The sequence below is a fragment of the Falco naumanni genome, chromosome 12 (genome assembly GCF_017639655.2).
Source record: "Falco naumanni isolate bFalNau1 chromosome 12, bFalNau1.pat, whole genome shotgun sequence".
NCBI lineage: Eukaryota > Metazoa > Chordata > Aves > Falconiformes > Falconidae > Falco > Falco naumanni.
Genome location: NC_054065.1, coordinates 11,352,417 through 11,380,234, shown reverse-complemented (window position 1 = coordinate 11,380,234; position 27,818 = coordinate 11,352,417). Strand labels below are relative to the sequence as shown.

At 39.9% G+C, this 27,818-nt stretch overlaps 2 protein-coding genes across 8 annotated transcripts; one reads left to right on the top strand and one right to left on the bottom strand.

The window, feature by feature from the left end:
- Nucleotides 1–21,199, top strand: EIF2AK2 (eukaryotic translation initiation factor 2 alpha kinase 2). 6 transcript variants are annotated; one of them, XM_040612114.1, is made up of 17 exons: nucleotides 1–205; nucleotides 1,118–1,252; nucleotides 3,497–3,621; nucleotides 5,109–5,253; nucleotides 6,408–6,577; nucleotides 7,390–7,516; nucleotides 9,147–9,229; nucleotides 10,181–10,271; nucleotides 10,724–10,758; nucleotides 10,926–11,060; nucleotides 11,500–11,619; nucleotides 13,308–13,415; nucleotides 15,085–15,274; nucleotides 17,395–17,520; nucleotides 17,953–18,048; nucleotides 19,597–19,659; nucleotides 19,736–21,199. In XM_040612114.1, exons 3-17 carry the CDS (start codon nucleotides 3,515–3,517, stop codon nucleotides 19,853–19,855), a joined length of 1,716 nt encoding a protein of 571 aa, XP_040468048.1. In that variant the 5' UTR covers nucleotides 1–205; nucleotides 1,118–1,252; nucleotides 3,497–3,514; the 3' UTR covers nucleotides 19,856–21,199. The 6 variants fall into 6 exon arrangements, with proteins under 6 accessions (XP_040468048.1, XP_040468052.1, XP_040468047.1 ...); XM_040612113.1 differs by lacking the exons at nucleotides 1–205; nucleotides 1,118–1,252 and adding an exon at nucleotides 2,867–2,992; XM_040612116.1 differs by lacking the exons at nucleotides 1–205; nucleotides 1,118–1,252 and adding an exon at nucleotides 3,137–3,241.
- On the bottom strand, nucleotides 19,848–27,818 carry GPATCH11 (G-patch domain containing 11). 2 transcript variants are annotated; one of them, XM_040612120.1, is made up of 9 exons: nucleotides 27,624–27,818; nucleotides 27,306–27,532; nucleotides 26,396–26,437; nucleotides 26,194–26,314; nucleotides 25,400–25,490; nucleotides 24,126–24,230; nucleotides 23,257–23,338; nucleotides 22,855–22,940; nucleotides 19,848–20,077 (listed from the first exon to the last, which is right to left on the bottom strand). In XM_040612120.1, exons 1-8 carry the CDS (start codon nucleotides 27,668–27,670, stop codon nucleotides 22,885–22,887), a joined length of 771 nt encoding a protein of 256 aa, XP_040468054.1. In that variant the 5' UTR covers nucleotides 27,671–27,818; the 3' UTR covers nucleotides 19,848–20,077; nucleotides 22,855–22,884. The 2 variants fall into 2 exon arrangements, with proteins under 2 accessions (XP_040468054.1, XP_040468053.1); XM_040612119.1 differs by having other exon boundaries at nucleotides 22,859–22,940; nucleotides 27,624–27,816.

Here is a 27,818-nt window from a genome sequence, read left to right as displayed (position 1 = left end):
CTCCTGCCGTAAAGCGCGGCTTGAAGTCGCACAGGGCCCTGCCTGGACCCGCGGGGGCTGTGGTGGGGGGCCACGGTTTCTCATCGCGAGGGGAACAGGAGCCGCGGCAGGCCCTGCGTGAGGACGAGGGCGGCGGAAAGCGTTTTTTTGCGGGGAGGTCTTTGTTTTTTTTTTTTTTTTTTTTATTTTTCCTTTCTCCGACGAGGTATGGTTTGCAAATACCTGTTGAAATGCAGCCAAGCAGCTACCCGGGGCCGTAGGTCTGGCAGATACAGAGAATATAAAATCTCAGCACGTTTATTTTCCTTAGATTTGGTCTAGAGCCACATCCCAGCACCAGGATGGCTTGTTTGTAGTACAAGTCAAAGCCAATGGCTCCACTGTCAATACTGCCACGTTAAGGGGGGGGGGCGGGGTAGGGAATACAACGGCAATTGGATATCTGATATTCCAAAGGCCAATATTTTCTGGGGTGAATGAATCTGAAAGGTGTGACAGAACCAGTTCTGCAGGCGTGCGTGCCCGCTGCTGCATCAGAACACGCTGTGTTCCTCAGGGCAAAGTTCAACGGCAGTTAAAAAGCATTTAACTTGATTGCTCAAGTAATATTCCAACTGTGCTTTGACATGTTTTGATAAACGAAGTATCTTTCTGTTTCGTTTTTAATCAGCCAGCAAGGAAATTCCATTGGTTTGATTTCTGTTTAATAACATTGATCAGACATTAATAGTTCAATGCTGTTCACAAAGCTGGAGGAAGCTTTATATCTTGCCAGAGGAATGGGAAGTTCACTCCAGGCCTTTCGGTTCTGAAACCTGCACCTTTGATGGCAATCTACTTCATTGGTGAAAGAAGGTCACACAAGGCCAGAAAAAAATCATGCCAAAGAACCTGGCGTAGGGCAAGTAAAACTGCAGAAGGCAGGCGTTTACGGAGAGGGGGGGACTCTGAGGAGCAACAGCTGTGGCTAAGGATCCTGTAGTTAAGGGCATTGGAGGAGTTCTAATAAAGTTGCTCTAGTTGACCTGTAATAAAATGTGCTGCTTCCATTTGATAAAATGGAAAAGGTGTTAGGCATGTGGATTTAATGTGCCTCTACTGAATTACTGTTTTTCAGAATTTAAACAGACAGAAGTGATTAAAAATAGCTGTTCCTAGGATTCTTTCCACTTAAGAGAAGATGGCATCTGTTTCAGACAGCACTGTGTTCCAGTCAGTGAGCAGTGGATCCTATGTGTACCTTTTGGAAAAGGTACGTTTACATAACAGTGCTTTCTTTGACAGTTGGTCAGAGAGGTCATAATCGGAAAGTAAATGTCCTAAAAGATTTTATAAGATACGTATCTTTACTAGAATCTTTCGGATACAGAATTGAAGCAGAGATCTGTGTGGATTGATTAATAACATTCCGTTCTGATAAATGCAGATAATCTAGGCTGGAACGAAAAAACCACTTAAGTTACATTGTTTTTCTTTTTTACTTTTCTAGATTCACTATGTATGTGATCTCTAAGAGTAGAAGATTGCCTTTGTAAAACCAGCTCTTACCAATTTAGGAGTGTGATGAATCACCATGTTAAAAAATATGTTGTTTTGAGGGTTTTTTTCTGAATTTTCAGTAGTGGTACAGCTTTATTTGGAATGACTAGTATTTACTGATCACCTCCTTAAAGAATTCACACAGATGTAGAACTGGAAAGGTAGAGAAGGTGTTTAAGGGCTGAAGAAAAACTCATTAAAATGGGATGTAATAAATTAATACCCAACCAAAAGGACAGCAACAGAGTTGAAAATTCAAGATGTATAGCAGGAAATGCTTTTCATTATGTGCCCTAACCATGGTTTGGAATTAATTTCTTTGGGAAGCTGCTGAGGTTAAAACTGTCGCAGTATTGCAGGGTAGTGGGATACTGGTACGAACACCAAGAACATTTGGAGCTCTAGTTATTCTGTCACACTTCATAGGGGATATGAGTGCTGACCAGCTAGCTAGAGAGGGAAAAGGGCTACTAAAAACAATGTTTGGATGTATTTGGGAAAAGCTGGGTCCATCACTCGTCTGTGCTGTCCCTATGGACGAGCTGTAGCATGTGGTTTCTGTAGCTGCCCTGTGTAATTTGTAACAAAACGGTAAGGGCTAGTCAGGGACGTGTGCTGGTGGGCTAATACTGTGAGTGTGGGACACATCTCTGAGAACCAACGTGTGTGCCCCGCTGCTCTCCGCACCTCACACCCTGGGGTGTTTCAGGCCTCTCACTGCAGGGGGGACGCTGAGGGGCTGGAGCGTGTCCAGAGCCGGGCAGGGGCTGGGGACGGGGCTGGAGCACCAGGCTCACGGGGGGCGGCTGAGGGACCTGGGGGGGTTGGCCTGGAGAGGGGGCGGCTCAGGGAGGACCTTATCGCTCTCTGCAGCTCCTGGCAGGGGCTGGGGGCAGGGGGGTCGGTCCCTTCTCCCGGGTGATGGGGGACAGGACAGGAGGGAACGGCCTCAAGCTGCCCCAGGGGAGGTTTGGATGGGATGGTAGGGAAAAGTTCTTCCCTGAAAGGGTGGTCAGGTGCTGGAATGGGCTGCACGGGGAGGTGGTGGTCACCATCCCTGGGGGTGTTCAGAACACACCGGATGCGGCGCTCAGTGGTTCGGTAGCGGCTTGGCAGCCCTGGGTCAGCGGTTAGTCCCGATGGTCTTTAAGGCCTTTTCCACCTAACGATCCCCGGATCGTAAGCTGACACCGTGGCAGCTCCGCGGCACCGGGCCGGGCCCGCTCCCTGCGGGGGCCGCCGTAGCCGCAGGACCGCTCCTCGGCGGTGGCCACCGCCTACGCCCGCGTCCCGCTTCCCGCCCATTCCCGCGTCCCGCCCTTTCGGTTTCGCTTCCAGCCGGCGCGGACGGGCTGCGGGAAGCGAAACCGGGGCGGTGCCTGCGAGCCGCCCGTACCGCCGTGCCGTGCCGTGCCGGCTGCTGGGGGTCCTGGGGCGCTGCCGCGGCTCGCAGGTAACGGCGGGGGGGCCGTGCGGGCCCGGCGGGGCGGGCAGCCCAGGCCGACCCGCGCTGCGGCCGGGCTCGACTGCGGTGCGTGCTGCTCGGCCCGGCGGGCGGCGCCGCGGGGAGCGGTGCGCTGCGGCCGGGAGCGGTGTGTGCCCGCCGGGAGCGGTGCGCCCTGAAGGAACCGAGTCCATCGCGTCTCGTTCCGTCTGGAGAAGCGTTACCGTGTTTGCGTGTTTGTTACTTCACAGGATTTCGGTGAATGGTTCAGCCTTTTCTGCCAAGAAATCTGCTAAGCAATTTTCTAGTTACCAAATTCTCTCTTTCCAAAACTGTTGTTCCAAGCAGTAAGTCTTCAAAAACAGTTGCAGGTTAAGCACTTGAATTAGAAATCAGAATTAATTTTGCATGGCACAGTTTTCTATGTCGTTTCACAGCAGCGGTCTGCAGTGCTGGGGCTGCCGCTGTGCTGCACCTGGAGGCACAGACATGTCTCTGAATTTTGCTTTGCAGATCTGAGACTGTGTCGAAATGGAACGGCGGGAGCCCATGGAGAAGCTCAACCATTACTGTCAAAAGCAGAAACTTCTACTGTCTTGTGTCGATGTCAGGATGGACGGCCAGGATCATGATCCTCTGTAAGTTCACTCTGCGCGTCAATAAACATCGGGACTCTTCCCGCAGTGGGTGAACTGAGTACAGCGTACGGCAAAAGTCAGTCTGCTGAAAGCATGGATGTGGCAGGAGAGCTGGTTGAAACCATAAATTGAGTGGTAGGTGGGTGAGGAGGGTGTCATGCAGTGGACTTGGAGGAGAGAATTTATTTCAGAATTGATGGCCCTTTTTCAGAAAGCAACAGTGATGTACCTGGTACTGTATGCAACTATCAGTATGTTACACATCTGCCATGCAACCTCGCAGGAAGTTGCAGCAATTATTTCAGTTTATGGTCTATGCTAGCTTAAGTGCTTTGATTTTCTTCTAGTTTTACAGAGCATGGAAATTATTTGTGACTTATGTTGTTAATTTTTAACCATAAAGGTTGGGTGTATATTAATTGATTTGGTACCAATATGTTTTATGTATAGTTAATTTTTGAACATCTGTTACAAGAAAAGGGTCTTTTGCTTAAGCTGTTTTGTTTTTACTTTAGAGACAATTACAGGTAATGGAATATGTTTTATTTTGTACACAAATATGGTGTTTTGCCATTTTTTCCCCTTGTCAGAGATTATAGGTACTCAAGATCTGTGATGTTTCCTTGTATGATTTTTTAAAAATATTTTGCTAGTTTACATGAAGACAAGCCTTATGCTAATAATTAGTATGTTTCTTTTAATGTCTTCCATCTTGCCAGCCAGCACTGTCTGTGCAGACTTATTCTCAGACCTGACTGTAGTCCCAGAATAAATTAATAAGTATTATCTTTGTTTGGGACCAAGTCATGTAACACTCATTCAGATAATCCTCAACTCAGATAATTAACTCATGGGTCATTGAGACTTAGACTGCAGATTTTCTCAGCATGCTTAAATAAAATGATGAATTTTGGATGGAATGTCACAGTTGAATGTGTGTAGTATTCAGGGCTTAGATATGGGTTGGCTAACAAACCCTTTCCCGAAGAACGATCTTTCTTTCATGTTTTGTTTTGGTTTTTGTACACTATTTCCTGTGGGTAGAGTGTGTGGCACTGTGGTGTGCCTTGTCCTACTGTTTATCTCCTTAAGATCCCTTGTTAAGGCTTTCTTATGCAGTGACTTCAAGCATTATTCTGCGTCTCCATTGTTTTCCACCCAAATGTTTAACTAAAGGGGCATCGTGAGTGAAGCTGGAATAACAAAAAAAGCGAATTCCTGACATCATTCCATTATTTAAGACAAATAAATACTGTTAGAACTAGTAAAGTACATGACTGGAATGGAAACATTTAAAAACTATTTTTACTAACAAATTATGGTAATTGGGAATTAGATGTAATAAAACCACATGAATACTTAAAATATCTCCACAGTTAACTTACAGTGCTTTGTAGATAATAAAATGAAAGTTGAATCTGAGAAGGTTATTAAGTATATATAGGACAAAACGTAACAATGTTACAGAAAAGTTTCTTTCATTGCAGGTTCACAGTTTCGATTAAATTAAATGATGATGTATACGGTACAGGCTCTGGTAAAACCAAGAAGGAAGCAAAAGCAGCAGCAGCAAAAATAACCTGGGAAATGCTTGAGAAAAAAATGCTTGAGAAACAAATGCTTGAGAAACAGGTGAATAAACTGTAGAATTGTTTGGTGGTTTTTTGTTTGTTTGCTAATAAAGGTTGAGGGTGAATCTCTAAAAGTAGCCAATAAAATAGTTTAATTTGGAAGAGTTTCTGATTATTTAACTTGTCTTCATTTTGGCTTATTCATGCTTTTCTACTTCTTACCGAACTATTTTCCTTATTGTTCTACTACAGTATTGGTATGTAATATCAAGAGTATCCTCCTCAGCTCTTATGGGAAGGATGAGGAAATTTGCCTTTGTTAAGGTGCCTTGGTATATCCATAGTGAACAGTGGTTGTTTTTCATGTAGACAACTGTTCAGTAATTTGATGTCTTCAAAACATTTGCAGAGTGTTGTTCAGTGTGTCTGTTGCCACTCTGCTCATTAAATTGCTTACTTTCACGTGATCTGATTGATCTTCATTTTCTTGTCATTGTAGTCTCTATGGTATAGGTGATTCTATAATCTTTATCCTTATTGATTTCATTTAGGTTTGAATTTTGCTGCTCTATTTTCTGCCACGTGTTTTGTGGTATCTATTCTTAATTTTTCTTTTTGATGCTGAATGCTTCTTAGCACCTTTTGAGTGAAATCTTTCCTTCCCTGTTTCCACATGCTTTTTATTGTGTCATCATCGTTACTTTAACACAATTGCTGCATGTTTGCTAATATGTTATTAATGCTGCCTAATGATGAGATAGCTGAGAAGTCTTGCTTCCCCTCTTGTACACCCATAGGAGCGTTTGCAGCCCTTGCTAATGGTAGAGTCGGCAGCATCGTGCTGCCATTCTTTTTCTTGGCTGTGGTCAGGCTGTGAGAAAGTTCAGAAGGCAGCATTTGCTTTTTTTTGATGACACATTTCACAGCTCATTTCCCGTCTTTTCCTAAAAGAGGTGGGAGGATACATGGTGATATGTTGTTAAGATATTGGTACAATACTTGAAAAACTGGATTTACATTTCTTTGGAAATTCAAAATGTAGTAATTCTGGGTTGAGATGTCTCCTTTGCCACAAGGAACTCTGTTAATGCAAACTTGGGGGTTCTTAAAGATATTTTGAAAAGCTGACAAACCTTGCAGCTATGTTAGATCTTGTCTATGGTTTATCTTTATTTATTTATTAAGCTTAAGTTACCTATGTTGTTTGTTTTGTAGCTAGAGAGTCCTTCAAGTGTGCAAGCTGCAGAATCAATGACAAATCAAGTGACCTTATCATCCGCACCAAACGTCGACTATGTTAGCCTACTAAATGTGTATTCACAAAGAACATCGCAAATAGTTGATTATCCTAACAAAAGCCGTACTGGAAATGCCCATACTCCCATGTAAGAAGTACTTTGTCTTTGTACTTGCTTTTAATACTCCTTTGTGTTTACTAACACTACAGTTAGTTACCCTGAGTAGTGTTAGGTGAATCTTTAGAAATGCAGTGAAGGTTTGGAGGTAGTCTGGAGAGAATCCAGTGGAGGGCCATTGAGGTGGTTATGGAGTTGGTGGGTACAGCATAGGAGGAGAGGCTAAGAGGGCTGAGTTTGTTTAGCTGGGAGAAGAGATGGATGGAGTGATGATAAAATGGTAGTTACGGTTTGACAAACTGTCAGTTAGCTCAGTTGCAGCTCTGGCCCCTTTGTGGACCTCTCTGCATGTATTTTGGAGACTCCTAGGAACCAAGCACCAAGGAGAGCCTGTTTGTGTCTCCTGTATGTATTGCAGCCAGTGAGTTATAGAAACGTTCCAGTTGAGAGCTGAGGGATAATAAAGAATAGCTAGGTATTTTAACTCTCCTGACAGTATCTGCTGGAAAACTGCTCCTCTCCTCCCCTGCAAAACCAGCTGTTTTAAAATCTAGATTGCAGCTAATTTGTGATTGTGGGTGCGTATGATATAATGGCTTTAAGGAGTTCAACCTTAGAAAAGGGCTAAATATTCACTCTCTGAAAATTGATTATCTTGAAGGCATGTCAAACTACTTATCTACCACTATTAGTTTGATAAAAATGTATATTGGAAATACTGTCCTGAAAATGTATATTTCAGATTTCTATTCTGTAGTGTCAGTTGACTGAAGTGTTTAAAATCATTAAATTATGACTTGTCATTTGTGATATAAGACTTTACTCCTTGTTGTATTTTACAGATTTTTCTGTAGCTGTACAGTTAGAGGTTTGGTGTATGGAAGTGGCACTGGAACTTCTCTAGCTGCTGCAAAACAAGCTGCTGCAAAGCAAGCGATTGAGGAGCTCGATAAGCAAGGCATTCATATAGTATGTGCTATATTTAGCCTTAAGACATAAGTTTAATTCTTGTATCTTCAATCTTTGAATAGGTTTCTTCATTGTATTTAAAACATATTCCATGGATTCCACTTAAGAGGGAAACAATCCATATTTTGGTGGGTTGGTTGGGCTACAGGATTCTGTTGGTAAAATTTTTGTGGTTTTATATTTAAATACAGGATTTAAAAAAAAATCATAGTTGATATTTCTGTGTATTTCAGAATATGGACCGATACGTTGTCATTCAAGGATGCGCATATATTAAAAATTACTGAATCCTGAATACTCTTAATATACTGATTGTGTCCCACATGAAGTGTTGTTGAGCTGACTGGCTATGAACATAAATCTCTTGCTGCCTTCTGTTGGATCAAAAATTTATTGTGAAATGTGAGAAAGGCAAAAGCAGGAGTGAGAATCAACAGGACTTGCCTTCTATAGTCTTCCAAGGCAGAGTCTAGCAAAGCAATTGCTAACACCATCCTCTGGAGAGCAAAGCTGTAATCTTCATGTTGGCCGTTTTATTTCCATATGTGTAAAAAAGCTATCACAATTCTAACAGAGATCCAAACCCACTTCTGAAATGCATAGAACAGTACATATGAACTAACTTAATTAAGTATAGTTTAAAGGGAAGAAGGACATTATGGGGGAGGAAAGAAATCTTTTTTTTTTTTAAGTACTTTTTTCATTATTTGGCTGTTTAGTGCTGCTTTTATTGTTGTTTTTAAGTTAACTGTGTAATTAATGGCCTGTTATAGCTCTAGGATCCTTCCTTACTATTTTCCTGTGTTAAGAGCTTTTGGGTCTTTGCATTTTCATTACAGTCTGAAACTTACTACCTGAAGCAGGACCTCTGGGGCAATTCTAAATTTGGGGTGGGTTGTTTTGGTTAGGTTTTAATTTTTATTAATTCGCAGTGATGCCTGAGTAAAAAACCAAAATGTAACAAGCAAAAAGTAGTAAAGGCCCAGTACTCCTGAACAAAACAAAAAAGTTTTTGTTTGGCTGTCACTGAAACAAACCCTTAAGTTTTTTTCACTTTGTGTCAGGTTATGGTTTGTAACAATTGTAGGTGTTGCTTTTAATGTTACATTTATGCTCTTATGAAATGGGGGTGTGTGTGGGAGAACCTCTACTGCGCGTTTAGGATTAATTTTTTTAGATGACCCTGATTTACTAATCCAGGTTTTGCAGTTTTCACACTGAAGACACTGAATGTCTTTTTGTACAGACTCAGATTTTCAGTTCTGCCAATTACATATACCAAAGCCTACATATATCTTGTTTTCCACATAGGCAAATGCATATGCAGTAAACAATGAAAACATTTGCCTGTAATTGTTACTCATCTTGATTTTTAATAGGTCCCAGACTCAACTTTGCAAATGTGTCTACGTAGTCTCGATATGGGTGGGAAAATGCTCACTGTGACAGGGCCCTGTGTTTCACTCCTCTATCTGCAAGGTTTTGAATGTTCAGTGCGGTTAACAACTTCCACTTAGAGACCTTGTCATCTTCCCTCCCCCCTCTTTGGATGGCATCTTTTGCAGGAGGGATTTTTTTTTTTAACATGATTTTTTTTAACAATTCTTGTTGTTGTTTTTTTTTTTTCCAGAGAGGATTTGAAAAAACTAATAACAATTCTACATTTACTGAACATAGTAATTCCTCTCAAGTGCCAACTCAGTCTGACTTGAGGTAAGTTGGGTTCACTGGTAATGTGATCACAAAATGTATTTACGAATCTTAGAGGGTCATGTGATCTAGCTCTAATTAAAATCTGTGATAGTTTCTTTATTCCAGTATAAAGCCATTTAATTTGAGCTTATATTTTTTAGATTTCAGAGCAACATTTGCTTTACTTGTGGAATTTAATTTTGAGCCCTTATGGGTTAGCTTATAATAATTTCAGAACTTTCTGATATATTTATATTTTGCCGTGAGCAGTTCTTTCAGAAGCATTTTTACTGTGATGTCAACAGAATAACCTACCTCATTCAGCAGCATTATTTCATGCCATTTTTAACACTTGTTTTCCTATTGTGACACTCGTGTAAACTCAGTATAATTAAATTTCTGTACATTCCTGTGTTCCACGTTCTGCTTGCTTCTTCTACTTTTCCCCCCCCCCCCCCTTTTTTTTTTTTCCCTCTTTCATTCTCCATAAATAGTCACTTCCACCGAAGGGAAGATTTTCTTAGTGGAAGAAAACAAACATGCATATAAATTTTCATTTGTGGTTTAGGAACTCTAGGTCAAGCCTTTTGAGGCCAGCAGTTAATTTGACTGTAGTGCCACTACCACTTCTTTTATATTCTTTGTGCGCCTGTAAAGTAAGCTGGTACATACAACGCTAGAGGTGGCTGCACTGCCTTAAAATAAACATCTGTATTTAACCTATTTAATTAAATGATATAGTAGAATTTGTATCATATAGTTATCTAGATATTGTGATATCATAGAAATAGAGGAGTGTATTACAAAATTTACTGTTTTATTAGCTTTCCAGCATAAAGTTTTGTAGTTTAAATCAGTCACAATTGTTAGTGGTTTTTTACGGTTTGCTTTTGAAAGCTATGTATTTTTTCTTATGGCAATAATTTTGTTTATGATTGTGTTACTTTGTAATACTAGTCTATTATTTTTTAGTAACAGCAGTATTATCTTTGAAGACTCATCTGCAAAGTTGGTAGGAAAAATGAAAAACATGGCAGTACGTGAAAACCCTTCACCTCCTCAGGTATAGTATCAATTTGTTCCTTTACCCACTAATCACTAGAAAACATGTGTGTTTTTCCTAAGAATATTCAGTACTTTCTTACTGTTAACTTATTAATAAATGAGTTAATTAATAAATGAGTTAAAATACTCATTTATTTCTGTACTGTGGACCCAACTGATGTACTGTTGACCAGGGGGGCAGTACTGCCAAGGAAAGGCAGCAGATTAAGATCCTGTTTTTCTGTGGGAAGAATGATGATGTCATACATAGCATATGTGAAAAATCTTAAGCTAAGATATGGTTTCATTCTTATTACATTGGTTACGTAGGCTATGAACGCATTTATAGATGATTCCTAGATACGTTCTCAGACACGTTTTAAACAAATGTGTTTAAACTTTAAACACGTTTTAAAGTATAGTGAAAATATTCAGAATGTCTTAATTAGGTTTTCTTTGTTTTTCATGTAGAGACACGCACAAAGTTCTGCCCTGAAACCCAAAAGGTATGTGTTTATTTCTGGGTTGCTGCCTCCCATAAACTGTATTGCAAACCATTTCAGTGTTTCTGTATCTAGCAAAGAAATGCTGCTACTGGCAGGTACATTTCTTTTCTTTTGTCACGTATTAGAAAAACTGCTCATTATAAGTTTCGCTTTTATCCTTGTTAAAGAAAATTGGCAGCTAATTTTGATAATGCAAGAAACAAGGAAGAGGAGGAAAAGATGTCAGATTCAGATGAAAGTGTGCCAGACTTGGACACAAATACCAGTGAGAAGAATGAAAGTCCATACACTGTCAATAAAAGGTAAGGAGGAATTTTTTTTTTTTAATAAGATCTTTATGGCAATTACAATATGCAGTGGTCTAGATTTGTTTTCTTATTTACAATAAAATGTAGGAAAGTACTGCTGTTAAATTAACTTCCAAAGAAAATTGGTATTTGAGATACTAGTTTTTCTTTTTCTGGAAATTTCAAATATAGTATAGCAAGTGACATGCAATGGTATTTAATGTTTACAACTGAAAGTCATTTGTGTGAAGGTGTGAGATGACGCTACATGCTTTCAAGGCTCAGTTTCCCTTGGTTTTCTAATCTTCCAGACTATGATTTGGGTGTTATAGGTGCTGGGTGATTCCTGCAGAATGATATTTTAGCAGATGTATTAGAACTGTCAAGATCATTCATATATCTTGTAAATTTAGTGTTAAGTATACTGAAGTTTTATGATTTTTTTGTTTTTAAGACTTCTTGAGACTTTTACAAATATAGAATGTATTGGTGAAGGCGGTTTTGGGAATGTTTTCAAAGCAACAGCAAAGCTTGATGAGAGAACCTATGCAGTCAAACGAGTTCACTTCACAAAGTAAGTACTGTATGTTTACTTCTGGTTCCTATTTTAGGACAACCTTTGTCAAGATTTTAGTACTTTGTTTTGTCTCTAATAATACTAGGAGCATTTAAGCAGTTTTCACTATTAATTGTCCATTCTTTCTGGTGAACTGTTTTCTTTGTTTCCAAATGAAGCTGAAAATGGCATGCGACTTTGTTAATTTTTGCATGCACTGGAATAATTTTAAATGCAGCTGTAAAAACGTAGGTTTGTTTAAGTGAGTTCTACTTTTCCTGAACACACTAATGCTCTAGTTATTCATATTGCAAAATGTGTCTGAAGAAAACTTGCCAATAATAAAAAATCGGAAGCAGTACTATTACTTTTGACAGGTTAATTGACAGTGGAAATTTACATATCAGTAATGCATAATTAGACTATAATTAGGGAAAATAGAGAAAAATAAAAGTAATACATTTTGTGGTTTGTAATTGGAGAAAGCTTTATATATGACCCATGGGTTAGGGCTCTAGATGGTAGGGCGATCCAAGAAAGCTGGCTAATATTCAAGCATCGCTTCTTCCAAGCTCAAGATTGGTGCATCCCTGTGAGCAGGAAATCAAGGAAACGGGGCAGGAGATGTGCATGGATGAGCAGGGAGCCTTTGGGAAAACTCAAATGGAACATTTTACGGAATGTGGTAAAAAGGGACAGGCTACTTGAGGAATATAGGTACGTTGTCAGAACGTGCAGGGATGTGACGAGGAAGGCTAAGGTCTATTTGGAATTAAACCTGGTGAGGGATGTCAAGGACAACAAGAAGGACTTCTTCAAGTACACCAGCAGGAAAAGGATGACTGGGGAAAATGTGGGCCCACTGCTGAATGAGGGTGGTGCCCTGGTGATGAAGGACACAGGGAAGGCAAAGTTACTGAATGCCACCTTTGCTTCAGTCTTCACTGCCAAGGCTGGCCCTCACGTATCCTAGACCCTGGAGGCAAGAGGGGAGGTCTGGAGAAAGGAAGATTTCCCTTTGGATGAGGAGAATCAGGTTGAAGATCATTTGGGCAAACTTAACATGAACAAATCCACGGGCCCCAATGGGAGGCACCCCTGGGTGCTGAGGCAGCTGGCAGATGTTATTGCCAAGCCACTCTCCATCATCTTTGAAAGGTCATGGAGAACAGAAGAGGTGCCTGAGGACTGGAGGAAAGACAATGTCACTCCAGTCTTGAAAAAGGGCAAGAAGGAGGACCCAGGAAACCACAGGCTCGTCAGCCTCACCTCCATCCCTGGAAAGGTGATGGAATGTCGGATGACATCCTGGAGGTCATCTCTAAGCATGTGGAGGAAAAGAGGGTTATCAGGAGCAGTCAACACAGATTCATCAAGGGAAATGATGCCCGACCAACCTTAATATAATTATGTATTGCAACTATCTGGTTTTTTTTGGCTTTTTTTGAGCGGGGCTTTCATTTAAAATATGGCTGAAATATTTTTGCCCTTACAGTAATTGAGCACATAGATGAAAGAAACCCTACAGAATTTGTAACTCAGATTTGAACTTGTGTGAAGGAGAATATTACATTCTTTTTCTAAATTAATATAAACTGTCTGATATTGCTACTTGATACCATGACTTTTATTTAATTTAGTATTACATTTTTGTAGGAAAATGCCATTTGTTTTGTGTTTTCTTCCCCCCCCCCGCCCCCAAACAGGAATGTAAAGCGTGAAGTAAAAGAACTTGCAAGACTTGACCACGAGAACATAGTGCGGTATTATTGTAGCTGGAAAGGGTTTGACCATGTAACTTATCCAGACTCAAGGTAACTAGAAGATAGTAGTTTGCACTCAAACATGTTTGCTATAATTAACTTTGTATTGTAAAAAGAAAGGCTGATGATTTGGTTATAAGTCATTATACAAATATAAATGCACATACTTACATATTTAATGTTAAGAAAAAAGGCACAGTACTTCTCAGCAGCAGGTCATATATAATTAAGTATATTTATATCTTTTCCTTGATGAATAAGGTACATTATGTAATTTTATCTTCTCTCTCTCAATGTACAGAACTTGCTGAATCTATACAGGAGTGTAAGAACATAGAACTCAGAATTTGGGCTAGAATTAGCAGCAGAAATGAAAAAATCATCTGGCAGCTGACTGCCACATTTGTGACTGGAAATTTCCTTTTTATCCTTTTATTTAATAAGTACTGGTGAGCCAGTAGCTCTCAAATTTAACTGTCTTTAGTTAGCATTTTAAACATGATGCCTGAAACAGTTTTGGTTGTTGATAACAGAAATACAAAATAAAATGCTTTTTAATTTAGAGGTAGTCTTTCAACACTAAGGCTTTTAGATTATTAACTTTTCAAAGCTTCTGTGGTAAGCTTTTTTCACTAACTGTAAACTCATACCCTTCAAATAGGTTGCCACACTTACACAGAGCCATAAAATATTAATGGATTCAAAATTATGATTGGCATGGTTTCTGTCCAGTGTGCTCAGTAAATGAGGAATAAAATGGGGTAAAAAAGTCTTATGTCAAAACCCAACCGTTAATATGTTGGAGTCTCAATATCACTTATGCACTTTATATTGTACGGTTATTGGGTAAAAGACAGAAAAGAAGGTCCTCAAAGCTGAGGTCTCAGCCTGGAATTCCATTTAGTGCCCTGACCTCAAGGCTGCAGAGTGCTGAGCCACTTGGTGCATTTTCAGTGGCTTTATTCCAGGGTACTCAGATTGTACAGCACAAGTAGGAAAAAGGGATGTCGCCTCCTCTTCATGTTGTCCTTCCGCTCACCATCTCCAGTCTCGGCCCGTCCTATGGGCTGATGGTGAGGGAACTCTTCTGGAAAGTGTGAGGCTGTCAGGTGGGTGAATATATTTCATCCAAATTTCCAGCTGCCAGAGGGGTTTCTCTAAGTCACAGACTGATGTCAAAGATGGTCACTGCACTTTCTTGAAGGGACAGTTTGAAAGAACGTGATCGCTCTGGGTTGGAGAGGGAGCCTAATGCTGTGCTCGTTCAGTGGAGTAGAGAATACCTGCCAGGGACTTGCAGCAGTTCCTAGAGGGCGAGATGGGAGCCAAGAAGGGTGCTATTTCTTCCTGTATAGAAATATATATATTTCTTCCACATAACTTTAGCTGTGAAGGGAGTGGAATTTGGACACTTAGAAAACTTTCAATGTGATCAAGGAAACAAACAAAACATTAGGAATATTCCAGGGGTATGTAGCAACTGAGCAGGGATTCTTTGGTTTGCAGTTTAATTTATTTATATCAAGTACAAATTGGTCTAGGATCTTTTTTCAAAATCAAGGGACTTGCAGACTTTTTTGGGGGGAACTCCGAAATTAATAATAATTAATTAACAGAAAGTTTGGGGTTTTTTTAAAGAAGAGGAATTTGAGAGTCATGCATGGCTTGGGAGGTATTGTATCTTGCCAATTTCAGTGCGGTATGTGGTTTTGTTTTGCAGTTGGAAGTCAGATGAAGTTCTCTGTCTTTTCATTCAAATGGAATTCTGTGAACAAGGGACACTGGACAACTGGATTGAAAAGAATAGACAAGACCGAAAGTATCATGAGATGGCACAAAACAAATTTTTACAAATACTGGAAGGAGTGAAATATATTCATTCTGAAGGGTTAATTCATCGAGACCTCAAGGTGAGTAGGATAGGTAATAAAAAAAATTAGATAAGTAGTACTTACTGATATTTCAAAAAATGTAAAATCATTCTAGTCTTTGTTTAGTCTATTATGTACCCTAGTAGCATGCCTTTTCTGATATTGCTAGTGATTAATTATTTTTCAGCAACTGGCTGAACTTCCAACTTTAGGATAAAAGTTGGAAGGTAAACTGGAGGATCTCAGAATGCAGTAGTACAAAAAATCAGTAGCCATCAGTTAACAGGCATTTTCAGTGTACTATGTGTTACTGGGTCACAAGACTACCTATTAGAAAAAGAAATACTAACTTTACCTCATAAAATAATTAGAAGAAAGTGATAAGTTGAGTCTAGGAAGTTTGCTTTTGCCATATTGTAAAGGGATAGTTTATCCTAATATATGCTGTATTTGATAACAACATATTCTACTTGCTCTTATACCACGTACGCGTACAGATACTTGAATGCTACTTTTTTTGGTAGAATTTCAATCTCTACAAGTGCACAGTTGTAAGATTTTATTTCAATATAAAGATTAAAAAGGACAAAGTTTCAAGCCTTCAGGGCTTCATATGCCAGCTATAATGTTGCTTACAGCATTTTAAATCTCTTGCTTTGGGAAAAAGTCATCATGCTGTGGTGCTCCTAAGAACAGCTGTAGTGGGTGACATTAAATGCAGATCTAGGATGCTGTTCTCTTCATATAGTGGCTAATTCCAGACACCTAGAGAGTATTAGAGCTGAGAGGTGACACAGTGATATGTCCTTAATGCATATTCCCTTCTTCTCAAAACTTCCAGTAACCTAAAGTTTATGGACTTCTTGAGCCAGAGGTAGAAATCTTTAGCATTTTCCATTCACAGTGTAGTTCTGGTTCATGGTCACTGCCCGCTGGTAGAGTCTTTGTATCTTCCACAGCTTTTCTAACAGGCTTATTGCTACAGTAACTGGAACAAACCACAAAGAGACACAATTTTCTCTAGATGCCTGGGAAAAAGAGGCCCAGGAAGTGCCTTCTCAGCTAGCAATTCTTAGCTCTTCCTACTCTCTGTGCTTTGTATTTTCTTGCTCCTTCAGTCCCTCTTTATTTTCATCTCAGCTCAGTCTCTGCTTTTCGCTGTTCCTGTGTTTCTGCTGCCCCAGTCCCCTACCCGTGGCATCTGGCTGCAACCTACTTCCAAGCCCTGTTAACTTGTCTGCCTGCATTTGAATGTGGGAGCTTTCCTTCTCACTTTGACTTGCTGTCTATTTAGATGCTTGGCCAGCTGAGATCTCCGTGGCCCAGAATCAAAGCTGCAGGTTAGGTTCAAGCTGAGATGAGTCCCACTTGTGCCTGGTATGAAGAGCCTTCACATAGCGTAGCCAGGTATAGGTGCTGTATTAAATCTGCGTGGACGCGGTTGAACTTTAACAGAAGAACTGGACGGGGCATTCCTGACACAGAGGTCTTCCTGTTAAATATTCAGTCTCTCCTGGCCTTGCAGACCACTGGAGCTTCTTTGCATAAACAATAGCATAAGGCTATTTGGTTTTGTTTCAGTAATGTTCAAAAATGTAGTTTGTCTTCTTTGGGGAACTTCATCCAGATATGTATAATTCTATTTTTAGTTGCTTATGACTTTGTCCAGTTTAAAAGTGGGAAGTTCAATGAAAACTTAAAAGATGGGGTGCCTGTAGTAAGCCTTAATCCTGCAGTTGACTTAGCACAGCTAATCCTGCTGTGCCTAGGAGAAACTACGATCTGAGTGAAATTCCATGTGAGCCTAAATGCTTTGCCCATGTATATCAAATCCCAGGGCTAGGACTGAAGACTAAAACCCACTTCTGGATATGAAATGTTACATGCACGATGTATTTGAAGAGCACTGAAGCATGATACAGTTATGGCTAAACTGGTTGGAAAAAAGAAGTTGCAGTTACTGTGGCGTATACTACTTTGAATGTAGTTTGTTTTTAAAAATCAGTTGCGCTTTTTTCTGTTTCCCACCCCATCAGTTTCTTAATGCTAATTTTTGTGAATAATTATAAAACTTTATGGGGAACACACGTGGCTGATTATGCTTGACAAGAAACCTTGGTCATTTGGTGTTTTTTTTTTTTTTAAATATGTATGTATAGCCTCAGAATCTATTCATATCACGTGAAGATAAAATAAAAATAGGTGACTTCGGTCTTGTGACTTCTGCGGCAAATGAGACTCTGACTGAGAACAGAGGAACAAAATCATATATGGCACCAGAACAGGTAATTATCCTGCTAGATTGGCATTATAAACTCAGCACTGAATGTTCTCAATCCTAATCTCAGCACTAAACCCAGTTGCCTAAAGTTCCCTGGTATGAGTGTGTAAGTGGGTAACTATGTTGTAGAGAAAGCTCTCTGCAAGTGTGGTCGGTTTTATCTTGCTGTGCTAGCCCGCAGGGTCCGACACTGCATGCTGTAAGGAATGCTCTTGCAAAGCCAGGCTGCCAGCCATGTATTTCAGTTTGAATTCAGGACCTCTGTTAAGTGTGGCATTAGAGTCCTTTGGTTTATTATTTGTGACGGAGATACTGGCATGCATTATCGGTATAGGTCTGTAGAAGTCTTAATTTCAGTGTGTTTAATGTGACATAATAATTTTGCTTTAAGGATGTCCAGTTGGATTTCACACCTGTGTTTTTCTAATCTTTGTAGTTTGGGGACAGCTATGGAAAGGAAGTAGATATTTATGCACTGGGATTAATTTGGTTTGAAATTCTTGCAGCGTACAGTTGCCACGAGAAAACTAAGGTATGTAATCTTGAAAAAAAAAAAAGGTAAAAAAAAAAAAAAAGTCTGTCATTGTTTTGCCTTGCTGCTGGTATTGCATGCTGACTGTGTGCTAGAAGGAATCTGTGTATCTAGAGTACTGCCTCTATCTACATTTTCTATTTGATTCATTTCTGAAAGGCTGGTAAGTCATCACAGCTTGGTTGAAATGTAGCAACTGAAGAAGTATTACTGGGTTTATTTCACTTATGTCCTACTGACATTAAAGCCTGAGCATGCTAAAGAATAATGTCTAGCATAAAAGAGCAAAGGTTTCTGATAAATCTTTTTGTTTCATCAAAGTATTTGAAGGGAATATTTTTCTCATTTTAGAATGTGAGAGTTTTGTCTCTGCCATGCTCCCATCTTCACCGCACGGTGGCCCAAGAACAAAGTTTCTGTCAAGGCAAACCACCCACGGTTTCCCAAACTGAAAACAAGTGTGATTTAGAATATGTAGCTTTAATTGAAAAAAATGTTACTTCAAAAAGAAAATGAATGTTACCTAAATTTCTTTTGAAGATCTTTTATGTGTCTCTTGCTTTTTCTTGGTACTTTGTACATTATTAGTGCAACTTGTATGCTCAAACCTATGTATTTGTAGGACAGCGAGGTAGCTGCCCAGTATCTTGTTCAAAGTAATTGTAAGCTAAGGTACACGGCTGGACCCAGAAGCTCTTGAACAGTTAGCGTGGGCCTTCTGCCAAGGTGAGAAAACCGTAACAATGTGTCTGCCTGACTGGCAGGTTTGCAGTTTGAGTTAGTTATACCTAGTACAAATTGGTTCAGGATCTTTTTTCATCATCAAGGGAACTGCAGACTTCTCTTGAGCTACGCTGTAGTATTTGCTAAGCTGTCTTGTTCCTGCTGACAGCCAACTGTGCAAATGTGTCCACAGCGTTTACAGTCACAAGGGCAGGATGAATTATTTAGTATAAAAATCTTGTGTCTGTAGGCAGGTGGGGAAGTCATATGCATGGAAAGTCCTAGGATGGTCTTAGTTGTTACCCAGTAAGGGTTTCTGAAGCATACAATTAGAAATCCTCTGTATGGTAGTTGCTTTGAACTCCATGTAGTGTGTTGTGACACAGAAATAAGCGCGTGGCACTGAACAAGGTAAAAGGGAGGAAGCATACCTGCTTGGCTTGCAAAGAGTAGCATCCAAAGTAGGAAATTCAATAATCTTGCATTTTTTTAGTTTAATGGGGTAAGAGGATATAAACCCACTACTTTTAAATTAGGGAGAGAAGGGTAATGGTTCTCAAATAGAGAGAGGATTGCTGAAACAAGCATAGAGTGTGAAGCTTTTAAGCTTAAAAAGGGACAACAGTTGATGAAAAACATAAACCCAAAACACAGTACGGCTAAATAGAAAAAATTTCAAACTATTTACAGTTACTTTCTTTTTTGAAGTCTTGGCTTTTTTGTAGATTGTATTTTGATTACTTCCGTAAACTATATGGATCAAAGTGAGATGCAAAATGTAATAAATAAAAACATACTGCAACTGTTTGCTTATATGAATTTCAGATATGGCATGATGTTAGAAAAGGTCAACTTCCAGAGGGCTTCACCAACCAATTTCTAACAAAGGTATGAGATTTTAATAATTACTTCAATTTATTTACTTATAAAAAAGTAATTTATTGACACTACTTTCTTTCTGCAGGCACCCATAATCAAAAAGATGCTTTCAAAACAGGCTTCAGCAAGATACTCTGCATCTGAAATACTGAAGTTTTTTAAATCTGCTGTTAAAACCAACTCACGTGAAACTCATACTCAGTAAATGCGCTTTTAAAAGGCTTTCAAGACTGTTTAAATCCAGTTTGATGTCTCTTCAAACTGAAAGCCAAAAGCAACTGCAAGACTTAAGACAGGTCTTTTCCTTGGTGTTTTGCCTTCCTGCCATTGAGGAGCTCATCAGCCAGAACGGTCACATCACCATCCACGCACTTCAGCTGTGGATCAGGACAGCGTACTTCTGCAAGCGATCACTTGCTGTTTTTACCTGGAAACACAGGTTGTGGATGAGCTGAACTATACTGTGCAAAATATTGTACAAAACCTAGTCCTTGTCTCTTAGAATATTAAATTGATGTTGAGCACAACTGGCCTGTGGCAAATCCCTCCCTGTATCCATGCTCTTAATGTGTGCTGCAAGCATCATCAGTTGAGGTTACCTACCACTTTCCATGGAAGAAGTGCCATCTTCTGGTATGTGACTCAAACCTTTCTGATTTGTTCAGTGATGTTTTCAATAATTACTAGACTGCTCCCACCAATACCAAGACTAATTTTGGTATAAGAGATATTAAGAATAGGTGTGGGTTTTTCTTCACTGAATTTCAGTTCTTTAAGGTAAACTTTCTTACCTCTACACAGCTGTTGAACACATAGCACCTTCAGTGTGTTAATATACATACTTTTAAAGTAAGCATTTGAATTTGCATGTGAAACATTCAGCTTCTAGGAAATCTAGTTATAGTTGTTCTAGATTTTTGAAAACCTTAGGTTTTGAAGGGTTGGAGGTTTTTTTTCCGAAAGGAACACTTAAGTTGCTCTTAATACACCACAATTCTTCCAGTGTCTGCAGCAGTCACCATTTGAAATCCTGTGCTGAGAGTGCACCATAAACTCTCTCCCATACTCCTAGGATTTAATCCATTGTTGTAATATTTAATGAGCACACTGAGCACTTTTGATGGCCTTACTTTCAGCCCCATGAAAGGTAACAGCAGTTTACTTGTTACTCTTTCTAGTTATATACTTCCAAGAGTTCAGACTTGCCTGGACTGGAAGAATTGTGTGTGGGGTGGTCGGGAGCAGGAAGAAGAAACAGGCACATTGGTCCTTCAGATGTTTGTGCTTGAGCTGTATCTTCTCAACCTGTTCATTAGTGTGGAGCCCACCTAACTCCATAAAGGAAAAAATGAGCAGATACTTCTAAGCAGAAAAATAGGTGCTATGTGCAGTAAAATACTGTATGCATTTTCTGAAATGTTAAATGGGGTAAAGTGGGTGCTTGGATAAAAAGAGTAATATAAATTAATGCATAGTGATTTTTATATTCTTAGGGAAATCATTGCTCATGTGCTGCAAACATTTGTTGCTAAATAAAAATCTGATTTTACATCCTTTTGTAGCCCTGAAGTTGTTTGTGTTCTCCCCCTCCCCTCACCATAAATTACAAATACAGAATCACGGAATAGTTTGGGTTGGTCCAACCCCCTGCCAGGGGCAGGGACACCCCCCACCAGCCCAGGCTGCTCCAAGCCCCATCCAGCCTGGCCTTGAACGCTGCCAGGGATGGGGCAGCCACAGCTTCTCTGGGCAACCTGTGCCGGTGCCTCGCCACCCTCACAGTAAAGAATTTCTTCCTAATATCTAATCTAAACCTACCCTCTTCCAGTTTAAGGCCATTCCCCCTTGTCCTGTCACTACAGGCCCTTGTACAAAGTCCCTCTCTAGCTTTCCTGTAGGCCCCCTTTAGGCACTGGAAGGCTGCTATAGGGTCTTCCCAGAGCCTTCTCTTCTCCAGGCTGAACACCCGTAATTTGAGTAGCTTAACAACTTCATTTGCTAGCTCCCTCGCAACCTGCCAATGCATCGCATCAGGTCCCATGGTCTTGTGCACCTTCAGGTTCCTCAGATGGTCTTGAACCTGATCTACAGTGGGCAGTTATTCCTTCTCCCAGTCCCTACATTTGCCTTCTGCAACTTGGGCAGTGTGGCTGGAGCATGTGCCACTGAAGACCAAGGCAAAAAAAGTCACGTGAGTACCTCAGCCTTTCCTGTGTCCTGGGTAACCAGGCTTCCTGTTTCTTTCTGGATAGGGCCCACATTCTCCCTAATCTTCCTTTTATCTCTGATGTACCTACAGAAGCTTTTCTTGTTGCCCTTGACATCCCTGGCTGGATTTAATTTTATCAGGGCTTTGGCTTTCCTAACATGATCCCTGGCTGTGATACATAGGGCATTGCACTATCCTGGGCTAATTAGTATTTCCTTGCAGTGGTCAAGATCTGTGAGAAATGGTATCTTGACACAGATAAAATACCACTAGTTGAATTTCCTTTTTCCTTTTGCCCATAAAACTACTTTACAATATGAACATTACTGTGACAGACTTTGGCTGAATATCCTTTATAGTTCCTGGACGGAGCACCCTAATACCATAATATTCCTACCGTTAAGTAATCGTGAGGTTTTGATACTTTTTTCCCCCCCCCCCCATAGTATTTGTATACTTCAGCAGTACGTTTCTATTAGTGACTGTTTACAGTAGCAACTATTGTTCCCTAAAAATAAAAGGTCTATTAAAATGTATTTTCTATATTAAAAAATCCCAACAACATGAACTGGTACTATTTAGTTATGCAAAATATGCATCTTTAGATACAACAGAATATTGATTCAAATAACATCAGTGTAAAAAAGTCTGATGTTTAGTCATCACGTAAAGATGAAAAGAAACTGTGTAACATTGTAGAACAGAGTAACTAGCCAGTATTTATTCCCTTACTCAAACCTGAATTTTATTATCAGCTGATTTCGTTCCGTTGGGCCGGGCATAACCAAAGAGGATGGAAGGCTTAATCTGCTTCTCAATTAAAGTAGTTCAATTATAAAGGCAAAGTTTGAATTCCTATTAAATTGCGCATCAAGCAGAAAATCCGTAAGATGCTTCAGAAATGTGAGTTTACTATTCTTCTGCATACTTTGGTGTGAATTCTTCAGTAGGGCACAGCTCCAAACCTTCTAAAAGATACTATGAACTACACATACTTATCTAGGACTCCTTCCTTCAGAAAGGCTTTAGTCGTGATCTGCAGCACTGTCTCCAGGGCAGTTTGACGATAAATCTTCAGAATCTACAGGATAAGCAGAGAAAAAGTGAGTAATACCAGCTCACAGGAGGGAAAAAATGTTGCTAGAATTATCGGAAGAATCCATGTAAAGGAGGTCACATAGAATTCAAGAAGATTTGCAAGTCATTAATTCCAAGCTTTGTTTTAGAACAGTGAACGCAAATTCTACCCTCTTTGGGTATTGTGCAAAACCCAGCAGCCTGGAAGGAAAATTTGCTATGTAGATTTAAAAGACTGCAGTAAGAGAAACAAAGGATATATTGTACTATTTAAGTCTAGCTGCATAAGTACAACACTTAGAAGACAGCTTTACTCTCACCTTCATAGGTTGTTCCACACCAAATGCAATAAAAGTGCTCTTCTCTCAGATAGGCAGTCAGGATGCGTAGCTTTTCTGATACCTAGAGATATGTACAGGTATGCAAAGATCTGGGGCTCATGTGACACAAAACACTTCTAGAGCTACTAGCTTTGCTAAAATACATTGTTTAACCTTTTGCTACGTAAAAGCTACACAATACTCAGTAAGGCATGAAGTTTCCCAAATGGCACAGGAATTCATGATCTCCAGAAAGTTAATGGCTGTTGCTTGCTCATCCTTTTCAGCTAATAAACCTGCACTGAAAAAGAGTGCTAAAAATATGACCCAGCTACCTTATTTCAAGTATATGATTTTTTTGGTGAAGTTGTTCACACCTAATCTATGCAAATCAAATCCACAAAGCTAACAACAGCTGTATAATTAGTTCCCCAAAAAAAGTGAATTTCCAGTGTCCATCTCAAGATAATCTGTGAAGCGTTTTCAGAAATTACTCAGCAATTCAAAAAAATGAGTCCAATACATGAGATGAGGCACCAAAAATTAAAACTCAAAAGCAAATTACTTTGATCAAATATGTGATCTTGCATGTCTTGGCTAAGACACAAAATGTTTAGAATTAATTTCTAGGCTACTTTTTCCAAAGATCAGCTTCAAAACAGAGAAGCAATAAATCAGTGGTTTAATGTTTTATATTTTATCACGTAACTGCTATAAAAATCACTGTCTAAGATTGCATAGAGGCCATTCACTACAGCTTAGACAATGACAAGTATACATATATCCTTTATGTGTATATGTATACATACTTTTAAGAGGAATATTAAATTTACTTCTGAATCAAGCAGTAATTTAGTTGCAGAGCTTACGCTTAAATCTGAGCTTGTGCATTCATCTTCCTTATCTTCCTCATCCTTGTCATCTTCCTCTTCAGGTTCTAGCCAATACCAAGTCTCCTTGGGAACATCAATATCCTTAAATAATAAAGCATTTAGATGAAAATTATCTGCCATTGTAGGTTTTCTTGTAAGATGCTTGATAAAACCAATTTCTAATAGATGAGATGTTAGGTTTTAAAACTTTCCTGCATAGTATAACCAAGAATCACTAAAGATGTAGTGGGAAACTAAGTACAGTGGTCCACAAGAAGTACTATTCACTTTTTTAAAACAAGTAAATGCATGCTAATATAAGGTTCTATTTCATCTATGGTCACTATGTGTAAGGCTACACAGCCACATAATCTCACACCAAGGCTGTGATCAGATAGGCTTTTTTATCAGCTGAAGTCATGCTTCCCCCAGTTATTCAGTCAAGAGATCACACAGCGCCTCCTAATCCCCTTCAAGTAAAGTTAAAGGAAGAAGAATCAACACAGAGATCTGAATTAATTCAGCCAACTTCCTATGAAGCAGATTAAAGAGTATCAAACAATCTTAGCAGAACTTGTGGGGCAGTATTAACCTCCAACAGGCTAACAGAGAAAAGAAATACACTTGAAGTTTTCAAGTGGCAAAAATTACAGTAGTTCACTGCTTTTACCCATGTTACTTCTTGCAGGTGGAAGGTACCTCATTTGGGGTTTGTTTTTTTGTTTAAATGCTTCTTTGGTGAATCTGCTGATTCCCTCCATGATGGTCCCTATCCTTGGAGATACTCAAGAGCTGTCTGGACACGGTCCTGGACAACCTGCTGTGGGTGACCCTGCTTAAGCAGGAGGCTTGGACAAGGTGACCTCCAGAGCCCTATCCAACATCAACCATTCTGTGATAATGTTGCTCCCTCACTGGAGGCAAACAGCACCGTCAGTTAGGGTGGTGTGACGTCAGTTACTGAAAGATATGCAAACAGCTCAAAAGTAACCACAAAAATGCAGCAGCAAAACCAGGTGAGCTCTGGTGATGCAAATGAACACCGGTCCTCACGTAAGTTACTATGAGGTAGGTGTACACCTTCAAATATCCTAATGGTGCAAACATACACTTTGAAATATTTTAAGAGGACTGAAGTGTTGCCAAACATCAAGACTTCAGTCCAGTTATCCCACAATTTTTGAGAACTTCCAAGAATTGAATGACTACTTTGTTTGTACCCTGTATCTCCGACCTAAACCTTCCTTCTAACCCCCAAAAATATGTCTCACTTTTTGCATATCTAATTGCTGGCAGGCCTTCTGGCTTCTTCGGAGGTCCCCTTCCATCTTACGTTCTTCTTGTTTCGTTTTGAATCTTATTCTGTTAAGAAAAAGTAGATAGCTAAAATAAGCAGGTAGATGAACAGTGAGATGCATTATAGTCAATAAGTTTTTCTGAAATAGAACATTTAAGATTCTAGCCCTACTAATTCTTCCAGACCAGGACAATGTTGAAGTTAAGAAGTTCTTCTGACATCTGTTTCTGTGGGAGCACACGTGTTTCTTGGGAATTATACCTTCAAGACAGTGGTTTTTTGATCACACTACACTGGACACTTTCTTCATCAGATTTTCATAAGACATATAAAAGTGGTTCACTAAACATCTGTAAAAGATAGTCTTCCCTAGGCTTTCTATCTCCACATGTAACAAGCAAATAAGGAGACAATATAAACAACAAAATGTAAACACGTTTACCCTGATTTTTACAACTGTAGCAACATCGCTCAGGATTATCTGTGGATTTTATATTAAAAAAGATGACATGGTTCTCAGATTTAAACAGCTGCAAATGACTTGTAAAAAGTTAGTATGTATATTATTTGCATTATTAACATGAACAAAAATACATGATGCAGCACACACCTTTAGCATTACAGCGTTTATCTACTTTTGCTTTAGAACTGAGAAACAATTACTCCGTATTTCAACTCTTACCTCTCATTCAAAAGAATAACCAAACTTAAAGCATAAAAAGAATAGTTGTTTGGACACTGGTTGGAATATCAGTAACATCATTTTACCTGAACTGATCTGCAGCTTGTTCATTTGCTTGTTTTTTCATATGAAGCTTTTGCCTATAGTTTTCCAGTTTTTCTTCAGCTTTTCGCTTTTTTAATTCCTCGTGACCAAGCCCGCTTCTGCCTATGTAAGTTCAAAAGATGAATGTAAGCAGTTGAGAAGCTCTGATACCCAAAACTAAGTAAATTAGGTAGTATAACAAACCTGTTTTTATGTTCAAAGGAATAGGTTCAACAATGCCTTCTCCTGTGGGGGAAAAAACAGGCCAATTTAAGAAGCCAGGTCCTTCTCAAACTACGATTTCTGCAGTGTAATCAAGTAGGCAAGCTGCTTTTGCCATTAAATACAGACATTTTCTTGTGATTTTATTGCTCAGAAGTCAAAAAAACCTAAATCAATGTCCATTTAGTACATTACAAATGACCCAGCTGAACTGGAACTCCCTCTTTTTTTTTTTTGGCTTGTCTGCTGGATTGCTATGTACTATTTTCAGGATGCTACCCAACTGAAACAAAAATGTGTTGACTTGACAGGTATAGCCTACCTGTGATAAAGACTGCTTTGTTACAGCCTTCTGTAGCGCTTGTCATTCTAGAATCTCACGACTTGACAAAGATGAAGAATAAAAAGAATCTCTCTTGGCCAGTTCGTTTGCCGATTATCTGCGAGAGGCTGAACTGGCACTGCAGTTACTGATGCTTTGTTTTACTGATTTTACTCCATTTATTAAGACTTCATAAAGGTAGGCCAGTGTGCACCACTTCTTCTTAATCCAACTATAAACCCGAAGAAAGGGGCTGACTTTTTTGGAATGCTATTAGCTTTACGAGACCATCAAAACACCCTTAATGCAATTCCTGTGGTCATGCACGTGTAGAAGAACATTTACTGAGCAGCAAGTACTGCTGCTTCCCTCACATCTCTTGACAGTCCGTAGCATTTTTATTTCAGTTTTTAGAGATTTGCTCTCATCTTTCGTTCTGCCACAACACATTCAAAGTTCAGCAATGCCAGAGCTCTTGGAAAGGCACTTATTGACCCTGTCTCCAAATGAAGTGGCAGCCAGAGTCTGTAAAATACAAAGCCAGGCATGCACTTGCAGTGACAAGCTTACCGCTTTTGCCAAGGGCCTGGCCGCTCTTGTAGCCCATCTTCTGGAGCAACGCGAAGCCTTTGTTCTCAGTACCCAATGCACTTTTCAACACCAAATCGCGTCTCTCTCTTTCTTCTTCTTTTACGCTCTTCTGTCTGTTCCTCTCGTTGGCTTCTTTTTGTTTTTCTTCTTTCTGCATAGCCTCCCTCACCCGCCTCACCATGGGCAGGCCCGGCCGTACGTCCTGCCTGTAAGGTAGCGGGGCAGCCCGTCAGCGGGCGGGGGCCCCGCACGGTTCGGTTACAATCGCTTCAGAGAAAAAAGGCGCCGCCTACTTACTTAATAAATAAATCAGACATGTAGTCTTCCTCTTCATCTTCCTCCATGTTTCCTATAAACACCGCCAATACGCGTTATCACCGATGTTATTTCTCCGCACGCTACCCGAGCTGCGGAACCCGCTTTCAGCGGGGAAAGGCCGCGCGGCGGGGCTGCGGGACGGACGCGCGGGGCCGGGCCAGGCCGCCCCCTCCC